The sequence below is a fragment of the Xiphophorus hellerii genome, chromosome 10, assembly GCF_003331165.1.
Source record: "Xiphophorus hellerii strain 12219 chromosome 10, Xiphophorus_hellerii-4.1, whole genome shotgun sequence".
Classification (NCBI taxonomy): domain Eukaryota; kingdom Metazoa; phylum Chordata; class Actinopteri; order Cyprinodontiformes; family Poeciliidae; genus Xiphophorus; species Xiphophorus hellerii.
This window is the reverse complement of record NC_045681.1, coordinates 14050720-14062990: the sequence shown is the minus strand read 5'-3', so window position 1 is coordinate 14062990 and position 12271 is coordinate 14050720. Positions and strand designations below refer to the sequence as shown.

The following is a 12271-nucleotide window of genomic DNA, read 5'->3' as shown; positions in this document are numbered from 1 at the left end:
ATTCTTCGCTCGGGCTTAAATGCTCCGCTGCGGCTCTGCGTCCACACAACAACACCAGGAGACATCAGAGTTCATATACAAAGAAGTTTTATTGTTTAGTTAAAGGACAAAAAGAAGATGCTGAACAGGATTTTCTTCGCTTGTGTGTTTCTCGGTCTGTTCTGCTCAGGCTCCGCGCTGAGCTGCAGGTGGATGGAGCATAAATTCAGACAGTACAGCGGAAACTCTTTGGATCTGCTGGATATGATGGTAAGAGACCAGATTTGAAGACTTTTTGAAGTTCATATAATATGTAAAAATGTATTTAAGGTCTGACGTGTGCGTCTGTTTGTGCTGCAGGCGAATAACATTACTAACAGCACTGAGGATGAAGAGAACACTGTGGCCTTCCCTGATCATCTGTACAGCCAGGCATCCAAAGCATCAGTAAGTCCTCTACAGCTGCTGCTTATGATCTATTGTAGATGAGCCAGCAATGATTAATCAGTCATTTCATAGTTTTCCTATTCTTCCTCTTGTTCCAGGCTGAAGGTAAACTTTCCTTCGCAGTCCACATCCTGCAGGAGGTTTCTGTCCTGTTTGAGGAAGATCAAAGCTCTTCATCATGGCAGGAGGTCACAGTGGAGAACTTTCTCAATGTTGTCAACAAACAGGCTGATGAACTTCACTCCTGTGTAAGTTCACCTCCATTCAGATTGGATACATTTCATAGCAGTTTAATATAAACACATCTCACAACAAATGTACAAAACATAATCTATAAACCTGACTTTTCTCTCTAATTATTTCAGATTAAAGGCCATAGCCACATGAAGAAGAGGAACACCAAGCTGCACCTGTATTTCAAGAGATTATCCAATGAAATCCTGGCGAAAATGGTCAGTTTACTTTCTGTCTGCTACTATGCATGTCGTGTTTCAAAACTGCATAATGTAATAATAACATTGTTGTGTCTTCAGGGCCACAGTGCTGATGCCTGGGAGCTGATCAGGAGGGAAGTCAAAGACTGTCTAATGAAAGCAGACCACCTGGTTTCCTCTCTGCTCCCCTCCAACTAAAACTCATGAACATGGCTGAACCTTTAATTTATTATTTAAGTATTTATTTACCTATATATTCCTAATTTTAGTGCTTCTGCTGTTACCCAAACTAGTATTTCCTTCTGTTTCTTTTTGTGGAAATAAAGATGATTTAAAAAAATAAAACTATGAAAATGACTGAGTTTTATTCTATCATTTTACTTCAGTAGTATGGAAGAAGCCTTTCAGTTCCCCCCAAAATTAAAACAAAATTGCAAAGAAATGTGCAACTAGAATATTTAATAAAAGAACATTTGAATGCAACTGACTAAGTCACTCCAAAAGCTGAATTTGTTTATTTTTGACTGATTCAGAGGTGGAATTTCTGGTGTGCTGAGGATTATTGTCATACCTGGGGTTCGCTTGAGGTTGAAGTGATGGCGTCAGGATTTTCTAGATGAATTTATGATTCCCACTTTCAGCAACTCATTCAAGTCCTGAAGCAGCAAACCACAATGTTTGAATGTCAATATGAAGTTCCACTTTTGCCTCAAGAGTCCACGGATATTTTCATCAAAAGTCTATGGGCCCTTGTGTTCTTTTTGATCAACAGTGGTTTTTGCCATTGCAACTGTCCCTTGGATGCCCTTTTTGCCCAGTCTTCTTGTTGAATCATATGCAGACTGTAGTGCTTTAGATGTCACTATGGGTTCTTTTAAAGTCTCCTGGATAAGTTGTTGATCTGCCCTTGGAGAGATTTTGGTAAAGGTGACTCCTGGGAAGTTCCACCGCTGTTCCATAATCTCTCCATTTGTGCATAATGTGTGGCTTTTTGAGATCTTTCAGCCTAATTCACTTTTTGAGACAAGTTGTTTTTTAAAATAAGCAGATACGCTAAATTAGTCATAAAGCTTGAACTCATTTCCTGTTCTACCAAAATGATTAAATGTCCGTGTCCCTATAAGAATCATGATGAATCCAACCCATTTGGATTTGTTTCTCAATCCAAATGGGTTGAGAATCAAAAAACAAAGAAGTATATATATGTGGTTCCAAGATAAGCTAAAAAATACTTTTTACCAAATAAGTAATTGGTAAAAATACACTTTTAGTAGTGTTTATCTGTTTGCTTTAGAGTTGATCAGGAAATATAGTTTTTCAAATATACTATATAATCTTTTACAGCTTAAGCAAGTTACAACTGCATCCAGAAATTTGTTAATGCAAATTATTAGGAATAGATTAAGAATTTTATTTTGTTTAAAATTTTTCATTGATCAAAATCCGTTTATTAATTTTAAACTATGTTGTGAAAAAATACTGGTGCCTGACTTTCAAGTATTAAGTCTTTGCTCTGTTTTCACAGCAGCTTGACACAACTTAAAATTTGGCTCATTTTTAATGTGATTGTTTCAAATTTCAAACTTTGTTAGTCTGGATGCGGTGTCGAATCAATCCAATTACTGTTTTTCATCACCAGAGGGCGCATGAACAAATGTATTTTTTTTATTTGAAGCCCACTTAAAATGCTAGATTGGTTTCTTTAAAAATATGCTCTCTTATATTTGCATTTCTACTGTAAAATGTGTTTTTAAATCATCTTTAATTTACATTTTCACACTTCGCACACACGGCAATAAAAGTAAAACAAACAAAAAGTTGTTCATAAATTGAATGAATGACGTTGAAATTAATGCGCCGAGTACGACAATGTTGTGTAATTTGGGTTAATATCAATAAACATATTATATTTATTCTAAAAAAAAAAAAAAAAAAACTTATATAGAGTCTGATGACTTCATTTTAACTAACCAGAAACAAATGTAGTTCGCCAAATCTGGAATTCAAATGTAAGTAATATGTTCTTTAATCTGATCATGAAAGGTTGAGTGGTGAACTATTCGTCGGAAAGAATTATAGTTTTTTGTTTTCACACAGCGGGTTTCAGATGGGACAACGCGAAATATCGCTGAACGATTCCAAGGAAGGTGCGTCGACGCGCGTCACAGGCCGCAAAAGCTTTCATTTCTCAGCAGGAACTTCCCGGTTATGGCACCTATGGGATTATAAACACACCTTGTTGCTTATGAGCCACACCAGTTTTTCTAACTTTAAAAAAAAAAAGCATTTTTTTGTTTTTCCTTTCACAAAACATTTTATTGACATGTTATGTTTACTCAGGTTGGCAGTTCCACATATAACATGAAATAAGACATTGCTTAAAAATATTAATCGTAATATTTTCTATACTTATAAGTGAAAAAAGTAAATAAAACATTTATTTATGAAGCTATTTATTTATTTATTTTTCATGATGTCATAATTTGGACTCCAAGCCTTTTTGAGTGCGTGCTGTAGTTTCTTCTAGCCTATAAATATTCAAATTAATCATCAATTAATTTGATGATTAATTTTGCTAATTGAATGCGAAATGTTTTACTGCTGAGGTGAGAAATTGACGTTCCGAGTTAAGCTGCACGTATTTCGAAAATGAAATCTGTGCGCCCAATTTAAAGGGGCCGCTGCAGGTCAGATCCACCAGAACAGCCGGAGACATCTGGAATTCATTCATATTGAAAGGAAATTTGTCTTTACATAAAAATAAATAGATAAATAAATAAATAAAAATAAAAATCAAGATGCTGAGCAGAATTTTCTTCGCCTGTATTTTTCTCTGTCTGTTCTGCGCATGCTCTCCGCTGAGCTGCAGGTGGATGGAGCATAAATTCAGACAGTACAGCACGAACTCATTAACTCTGCTGGATATGATGGTAAGAGACCAGATTCAACTTTTTTATATTTAATATTTGATAAGTTCAGAGAATTTCCTGATATGTCTTTATACGATGCAGGCTTACCATTACGTAAATCAGGACCCTGAGGTGAACATTGCGGCATTCCCTTATCCTCTCTACCACCAGGCTTCAGGAGCATCTGTAAGGCATCTCCAAAATCAAAAATTAATATTTATTTTTGATTATTTGCATGTAACAACCTGTGAATGGTCTCCTCCTTGTTCCAGGCGGAGGCTAAACTTGCCTTCACTGTCCAGGTTCTGAAGGAGGTTTCTGCCCTGTTTGAGGAAGATGACAGCTCTTCATCATGGCAGGAGGTGACAATGGAGCACTTTCTCAATGTTGTCAACAAACAGGCTGATGAACTACAGCTCTGTGTAAGTACAATTCATTTGTAAACCTCTGATTTATCTTGCAGCAGCATTCACACCCGTTTTCGACTAAAGTTTTGTCACGATATAACCACATACCTGATTGTACAATAATGTGGTTTACAAGATAGACAAAAACAAAATAGCACCTAATTGTCTCGTTGAAGGAAAAGGTTACAAAATGACAAATTAGCCAACAAGTTTTGATGGGGTTCTGTGACGACAATGTTTGCAGATCCATAGACTGAGATCTATTCCAATTACTTTTTATAAGACAACTTTAACTCAGTCAAATTAGATAGAGGGTCACTGCAAACAAGTTTCACATCTTGCTATGCCTTATTTGAAAAATTAGGACATTACTGAAAAATTGATTTATTTCACTAACTCCATTCACAAAATAAAACAGTTTATATGGCTTACTTTCACACAAGCTGCCTTTTACAAGCATTTATTTCTGTTAATTATGATTTCTTACAATTACAGTTAATAAAAACACCACATTTAGCAAGCATATTCTAATTTTGTCATCCATAGATCAAATATTCAGAGCAGGATGTGCATTGTTAGTTTTCTCACTCAAGTATCATTTATCCATATTTGGCTAGTGGTAAATTGCAAATAAGACTTCTTATGGCTTCCTTCTTTCAGTAATGGCTTTCTTCTCACAACTCCTTATAAGCCCAGGTTTTTCAATGACACAACACATAGCTGTGAGGTTGTGTCAGTTGTGTTGTTCAAAGATTGTCCAATCTCAGCTGTGGATCTCCGCTGCTCCTCCAGAGTTACCACGGGTTTACTTTATTTGCTAAATTGTGGATTTCTGAAGGCGGTTGGTTGCACTGGATTTTACTTCAGACTAGAGAGGCTCAATATAAATGCATAACACACTTCACACTTTCAGATCTTTATGTGTAGGAACATTTAAAAACCATATATCATTTCACTTTTCACTTCACATTTTAGTGCTCCTTTGTGTTGATCTATCACATAAAGGTCCAGTAAAAACGCACTGAAATTTGAGAATGTCATGAGGTAAAATACATATGAATACTGGAGGTGTTTACCCCACATAAACAGAAAGGTTAATCTTAAACCTTTTAACGAATAAATATTAATTTTATTATTTTCTTTTCTTTTAGGCTGGGAACCCAAAAAGGCCAAACAGGAGGCTGCACATATACTTTAAGAGACTCTCAAACAGCGTGTTTGGACAGATGGTGAGTCTCCCTTTCTAATTAGGTGGCTAAACTTGTGTTTTATTAATTTTTTTCTTTGAACATAATCAACAGTTTTGATGTATTACTTATTCCACAGGGCCACAGTGCTGAAGCCTGGGAGTTGATCAGGAGGGAAATCAAACTCCATCTAATCAGAGCGGACCATTTGGTTTCTTCTCTGTTCATCTCTAACTGAAACCTCAGCTTTTCCAACAACGATCTGTTTATTTATTTGCTTATTTATGCATCTATTTATTTCTTATTTTTGTATTAAAGAACATGGAATTGACTATCAAATATATTCTGAGACACAATTTTTTTTTATATATATACAGTATTTTATTTAAAAACAATATTTGATTTAAAAACAATAAAAATCACCCTATGAAGCAACCTGAAATCTGTTTTTTCTTAAACACAGATGTTTTACATGAAGTCAGCCTCGCTGAGTTCCTAATGGAGAGCAGTTCTATGCTGCTATCATGTGACAAAATGGTAACAAAATGAGATACAACAAAGTTGATCAAATAATTATATAAAGCACCCAAAAAAAATTTAAATAAAATCTGCCGAAATTTCAGATATTAGAGCAAACAATTTCTTTCACAATCAACACTAAAACGTATAAAATTATCAAAGCACAAATCAGCTAAAAGCATGCTACCTGAGATTACAGTGTTCAGGTCATTAATTAAAAGACTGTATTACTGTTTTGTAAAGAATCATTTGGTCATTCCTAATCCAGAATCTAAAATGATAAGACGGATCAAACTTGAAGATAATGACTCTACTGTTCCGATTAAAAAAAAAACCCATAACATTTACAAACCCACCCTGAGACACAATTCATGGATTCATACAACTACCACCAATGAAGGTTCTTTGTTGTTGTTTGAATTGTGTTGATGTCCTTTAAATTTAGTTAGCAGTGATATTTCTGTCCTGCTGGGTCACAACTGTCAGCTGCTGTTATTCTGTTGGGCAAATGATGGAAAATGTAGAATTAAACTGTTTAAGCATATGACAAAAACTGCACCATTCTCTGTAAAACACAGATATATTCACACCCGACAGGAGGCTTGTCTGTCTGCTCTTCACTGCACAACTGAAAATTATGAATATGTACTCCATATCAATGGGGCAGCAGGAAATGTCGGTTTCACTCCCATGGGGCCTCGGCTCCTTCAGCCCGAGCGTAAGCCGTGAGATCTTCATACAGTCCTCCTCCACATGCCTCAATGGCCAAGCCCTGAAATTGGGGATTAGATCAAATTAATCCACTTGCATATATGTGTCTGAATCCAATGTTTATTCAAAAGAGCCAACCAATATCTAAGAAAGATTTTTCTTTATCTTTGAGTACACTTTTATTTGCATGAATGACTCAGACACAAGAAATGCAGCTGCTAGATGTCAAAAAAAAGAAAAAGAAAAATGCTGACATTAACAACAAATATTTGCATCAACTTTGATGACCTTTCTACAAAAGGTCATTGTGGGTAGTACCACTTTGTTTTTTCCAAGAAAGTAACAGAATGATAATAAAAAGTCTACTTGGGACTGACCTACCCTTCAGCAGATGTACAGTATATATCCCCAACATTAAACATTGTCAAATCATCGCAAAAGAAATAATAAATAAATAAATAAATAATACTGCTAACCAAAAACGTTTTAAGACTAGTCTGTAGTTTTGGACTAGAAATCCAGAATACAATACAATGTGATGCAATATTGTAGAATAAAATTAGTAGAAAAAATGTATATACTCTTTACATTGACCAAATCTTACAAGTAAATAATCATTAGTAACAACAATAATAGAGTTTATTTAGAATTCACAGGAGTATTGAAGTAATGTGGATTATTACAGACTTAATTACTTTCACAGAAAAATTGATGTATTCTCAGCAGTTTTGTGTTATAACGTCTTATCTTTATTTTAGCTTATGTTGCATCAGATTTATGTTGCATTTTAAGAAAAATAGATAGGATAATGTAATTAACAACAGCAATATTAATTAACCGGAGACAACAACCACTCAATCTTAAATTAAAATATTATTCTTGGCCTTAGTGGAATATTTCTGTATTACAGTTACTGGTTCATATTTAAATGAGCAATGTGCAATAAATGTAACTAAATTTAACCATTTACAACAGTATTTTTACTCAACAGTAAGTCTGTAGATCCCTAATGTTTTATAATTTTACTGTAAAGTCACATATATTAGATGCTTAATTGGATAACTATTGTCATTGACTTCTTTTTGCATCAACAAAAACCCGTTACAGTGTATTTCTTAATCTACAGATACTCATTTTAATGTTACTGTGATTCAATTCTGGCGACAGAGAAAGCGTAGTCCAGACAAGAAGCTGCCAGCAGCTCCAACAAAGGATGAAGAACAAACAAAGCAGTTGTGGTTAAAAAGTTAATGATGCAGGGAGACAGAGCTTCCTGTTGGCTGTCAAAATTACACTTGTACTTGTTATGTAAAAGAGACACATCTGTGAAGAGTTTTGAATGTGACATGGCTTTATTAAAAATAAATGAACAAAGGACATGTACAACCAGATTAGACAAACCTCATAGATGTGGTCAGCTTCAGGCTCTTCATATAAGCTGTCGTTATCTTTCACCTATATGAAAGGGAAGAAAGAAACTCTGTTAGATATTTGGCATGGCATTTATGACTACTTTAAATAGATAGATCCATCCATGTATTTTCAAAAAAAGCTCTACTTTGTGTAATTATTATGAAGAAAAGAGAACCTCTGGAGCACAATCCAGGCCAGAATTCATAAACAAATGCTTATATATCCAACACTTTTTTAAATGTATTTTTATGTTACATTACCAGTGTATTTATATTATTTGCTTACTACCTTAGATATTCATATGTTTTATCTTTTTATTTTATTTAGGATATTTAGAGACATTAATTACTCTGTTATCTTAACTCTCATACCTAGGCCCATCAAAAGTGCCACAATTTAACAAATAGTAAGTCTTTACATATTATTTAAATACATTATGAATTAATTAAAACAGAAAGTGCATGCATTTAATACATTAATTCAGTGGTTCCCAAAGATTTTCTGGGCTCCCTTATGGATTACAAAAATATCCCCCGCAAAAAAGAGAAAAAGACATCAACTGGGCACACACATCATTCAATTACACATAAACCTATACACATATTTAGTTTTTAAACTCCACTGAAGTTTATTTCACACTTCAGGTTGCAACAAAACACACTACAAACCATTTTTACAGTGAAACACTTTTGTGTAACTGTTTTTTTTTTTTTCATTCATTCATACCGCTTCCTGCGCCCCCCCTGCAATGGCACTGCGCCCCCTAGAGGGGGCGCACCCCACACTTTGGGAACCACTGGATTAATTGGTGGACGTATTCAGAGAGATTTGAATCCATCAGTAGTTGAACGCATACATAAATATTTTAATGTAAAATTTTATGTTTTAGAGTGGATCACTTCTGAACAGAGCTCCACTAGGGATATCAGAGTGAAGCGGATTGAGTAGAAATGCATGTAAACCCTGAGGCTTTTATTTTTCTTTCACAGTCTGGTGCTACTTTGTGTGCTCTATCACATGATGAAATTTCAGTAATATCCATCTAAGTTATAAGCCGATAAAATATGCATAAATACACAGCAGTGTGTATATAAATGAGTCACATTTACTATATATATTTATTAAACAATTTTTAGATCAATACATATTTGTTCATCTATGTTAGAGTTTAAATAAATTTGGAAATGAAACCATAAATATTTAAATGCGCCAGTAAGCAAATAAAGTAAAATTAGAAGAGTGTGCTAAAACTATTTCAGTAGATTTTGTGCTACTGTAAAATTATTTAAACTATTACTGCGACTTGTCAAAGTAATAGTTTGACATTCATACCGCTTCCTGCGCCCCCCCTGCAATGGCACTGCGCCCCCTCTAGGGGGCGTGCCCCACACTTTGGGAACCACTGGATTAATTGGTGGACGTATTCAGAGAGATTTGAATCCCAGCATTTGCTTGGTTAACCTGCACATCAATTTATATTGACCACAACAACCCCATCGAGTGACCCTGACATTAGATTAAATAGTACCCCTAATTGTATCAATCTAATTTGTATTAATCTAGGTAGGGAGAAGTACCTGAGTGTTGTTGCTAAATACGTCTATCCCTTTATGACCAGATCTTCTTATAGCTACTGCCAGCAGGATAATACATAATGCCACAAAACTCAGATCATCTCTAGCTAGATTCCTGTCATAATAAAGAGTTCCCTCTACGCCAGTGCCCTCCAAAGTCACTAGATTTCAATCTGTGATGTGTTAGAACACCAGATGATGGTTATATGAAACTACCTAATTAAAAACAGTTTTTCTCTTTTTCTATCCTCTTTATGTCTGATTGTTGGGGGGGAAAAAATGATAATTTTCCTTATGATGCATATGCTTTTGTTGAGTTAAAAACAGTGTGATGAAAGCAATTCGTACCAGATTTTGTCTACGCAGCAGATAAGCACCGATACAAACACCCAATAGCAGGCCCTGCAGGACAATAAGGCCATCCTTCATCTGGCTTCTGTACTGGGCTTTGACAGGGTCATAGGGCCCTATCATGGAGTGAAAAATTAGAAGTTAGAGGTGTGTTTTGACTGTGTATTATTTATATCTATCACACAAAGTCTTGTCCACTTACTGACTACTTGTACTTCAGTTCCAGGGCCAAAAGTGTCATTTACTGAGCAGTAATACACTCCTCTGTCCTCTACTTTGAGCTCCATGAAGTAAAGGAAAGCGTTTTGGATCATAAGTTGACTTTCAAACCGAATCCTTTCATTATGCACAATCTTATTCTTGTCTGCGCCATATTTGTCAGCTTTGTACCACTCCACTGTGCCTTTCAGATGTTGATGTGAGACTTGGCAGTAAATAGGCACTTCCTTATGAGGTCTTAATCCGTAGAACCTGGGTTTCTGGCTGATCTTCAGGGCGACTGAGCAGACAACAGAAAAAGTTACATGAAATTGAAAAAGATAGAGTTCGCCATTCCACTTAGCCTCAAGAGATAATAATACAGTTTACTTGGGCACAAGAAAATGATTTACTTGGGCAAATTTTGTATTTGGATATCTAATTCTTAGGACTAGTTATGGTCTGAAGTAATCCTAGGGTAAGCGCTATGAAATGTAAAGTCCAACATTCAAAATTATTTGATTAATTCTGTTGATAAAATCCACATGAATCCTCTATCCAAGTATTGGGGGTCATTTTTTCAATCAATGTATATAAGCAAAAAATAACAAATTAATCCCATATGTATCCATGTTTTATTGTAAAAGATTATTAACATTTCTGATATTTTAAAACTAAATATTTTACCAATGTTCAATCAAATATTCAGCAGTTTACTATAGCAGCAAAACTTGTAAGCAACATCAATGTTCAATGCTTATTATTAAAATTATGCATTTTATGAAACAATTAAACAAACAAAAATGTTGCTGAAGTCCATTTTGCCAAAATGTTAAAATCGATTAGCAAAAGCAAAATACAAACATTTCTGAATAAAATGATTTGACTTCATAAATGATTAGTAGTTTAATGGGTTATAAAGCATGAGGACTTTCTTTTATTTGAATTTTTTGAATGGCAACTTGACACAGATATGCACGATGTCTAATGGTTCAAAGAAAATGATGTCAGTTTTATCCTGTATTTTATTTACAGAGTGAATCAAAGCTGAGAAAAACAACCAACAAATTAAGTGACAATAAACACAACAGAGTTTGTAGAGAGAACAAAATGAGTTCATAGTTTCCCTTAACGGATAAAAAATGCTTTTAACAAAGTTCTTCAGTTACTGTAAAATAATTGTAAAGAAGCTCATCAACATGACAATAACATAACATTCTTTGTCTCAGACAAGAACTTCCTCTTTTCCCCTCCAGATGGCCAGGAAGTAAAGGTAAAAATAACATGCAAAATTCCTGTGTGCCTGGTAGCTGTGGTTAAACAGACCTAAAAAACTAATTATAGTTAGATTTTTAACTATAATTAGTTAAAAAAATGTGTTTTATATTGTAGCTATAAAAACACACAGCTATTACCGGAACAAGATTAAATTTGCTAACATTGATTACAGGTGCTGCAGAAAATTACAGGTCCTACATGTTTTTTTTCCGAGTTTGCTAACAAGTGAAATGAACCATGTGACAAAAGTTTATAATTACCTGATATACTTATCAACACAAATCCAAAGCATCCAGCTAGAGTCCAACGCATGATGACATGCAAAAGGAAGAACTGACTTAACAGTTGACACGGCGAGTGAGTGGAAGTCTCTCTGTAGTCTGAGAAAGAATTAAGCTGTTACTACAGTGGGTGTGGAGTCAGTCTGACAAGCTTCAGCCTCATGCAAATGAAGGAAGGAGAGCAACAAACCAAAATAACTTTGAACAATGCACTTTCAATACTACAGCCTGAAAAAATATAAGTTCCTTTAAAACTCAAAGCAAATTATTATAGCCTTTGAATCTGGGAAATCTAAAGAAAATAATATATGTTTTTGAGCCTTTTGGTGTAGATAGCAACTTAACTTTAAGTTGTTTTAACTAGCGATTAGTCATTTACACCACTGTGGAGGGATTTTCAGCCACTCTTCTTTGCAGAATTATTTTTAATCAGCCACACTGGAAGGCTTTCAAGCATGAGTGGCCTGTTTAAGGTCACAGCAGCTTAATCGCAATCAACTTTGGCCTCTGACTATTTTACTTCACGGTCTGAATGATAATTTATTTTAGCCATTTGGAGCTGGACATGCTGGCGTGCCTTGGA

General features: G+C 34.8%; 3 protein-coding genes across 3 annotated transcripts; 2 read left to right on the top strand and 1 right to left on the bottom strand.

Moving 5' to 3' along the window:
* The first annotated feature begins 117 nt into the window (after positions 1-117).
* ifnphi4 (interferon phi 4) lies at positions 118-1156 on the top strand. The gene is made up of 5 exons (XM_032575105.1): positions 118-249; positions 340-426; positions 525-674; positions 792-878; positions 960-1156. The coding sequence occupies exons 1-5, from the start codon at positions 118-120 to the stop codon at positions 1056-1058; spliced, it is 555 nt and encodes a 184-aa protein (XP_032430996.1). The 3' UTR covers positions 1059-1156.
* Positions 1157-3360: 2204 nt separating this feature from the next.
* LOC116727594 (interferon a3-like) lies at positions 3361-6010 on the top strand. Its single transcript, XM_032575107.1, has 5 exons — positions 3361-3790; positions 3872-3955; positions 4042-4191; positions 5328-5405; positions 5503-6010. The coding sequence occupies exons 1-5, from the start codon at positions 3659-3661 to the stop codon at positions 5599-5601; spliced, it is 543 nt and encodes a 180-aa protein (XP_032430998.1). The 5' UTR covers positions 3361-3658; the 3' UTR covers positions 5602-6010.
* Positions 5783-11819, bottom strand: cd79b (CD79b molecule, immunoglobulin-associated beta). The gene is made up of 5 exons (XM_032575104.1): positions 11668-11819; positions 10134-10430; positions 9929-10047; positions 7995-8048; positions 5783-6654 (listed from the first exon to the last, which is right to left on the bottom strand). Exons 1-5 carry the CDS (start codon positions 11717-11719, stop codon positions 6565-6567), a joined length of 612 nt encoding a protein of 203 aa, XP_032430995.1. The 5' UTR covers positions 11720-11819; the 3' UTR covers positions 5783-6564.
* Between the last annotated feature and the right edge of the window lie 452 nt (positions 11820-12271).

Coding starts and splice junctions, on each gene's coding strand:
- LOC116727594 (XM_032575107.1), top strand. CDS start 3,659: ATGCTGAGCAGAATTTTCTTCGCCTGTATTTTTCTCTGTCTGTTCTGC. Junction 3,956..4,041: donor ACCAGGCTTCAGGAGCATCT/GTAAGGCATCTC, acceptor TCCTTGTTCCAG/GCGGAGGCTAAACTTGCCTT. Junction 5,406..5,502: donor ACAGCGTGTTTGGACAGATG/GTGAGTCTCCCT, acceptor CTTATTCCACAG/GGCCACAGTGCTGAAGCCTG.
- cd79b (XM_032575104.1), bottom strand. CDS start 11,719: ATGCGTTGGACTCTAGCTGGATGCTTTGGATTTGTGTTGATAAGTATA. Junction 10,048..10,133: donor AACTGAAGTACAAGTAGTCA/GTAAGTGGACAA, acceptor ACTCCATGATAG/GGCCCTATGACCCTGTCAAA. Junction 6,655..7,994: donor AAGCTGACCACATCTATGAG/GTTTGTCTAATC, acceptor CCCCAATTTCAG/GGCTTGGCCATTGAGGCATG.
- ifnphi4 (XM_032575105.1), top strand. CDS start 118: ATGCTGAACAGGATTTTCTTCGCTTGTGTGTTTCTCGGTCTGTTCTGC. Junction 250..339: donor TGGATCTGCTGGATATGATG/GTAAGAGACCAG, acceptor TTTGTGCTGCAG/GCGAATAACATTACTAACAG. Junction 675..791: donor CTGATGAACTTCACTCCTGT/GTAAGTTCACCT, acceptor TAATTATTTCAG/ATTAAAGGCCATAGCCACAT.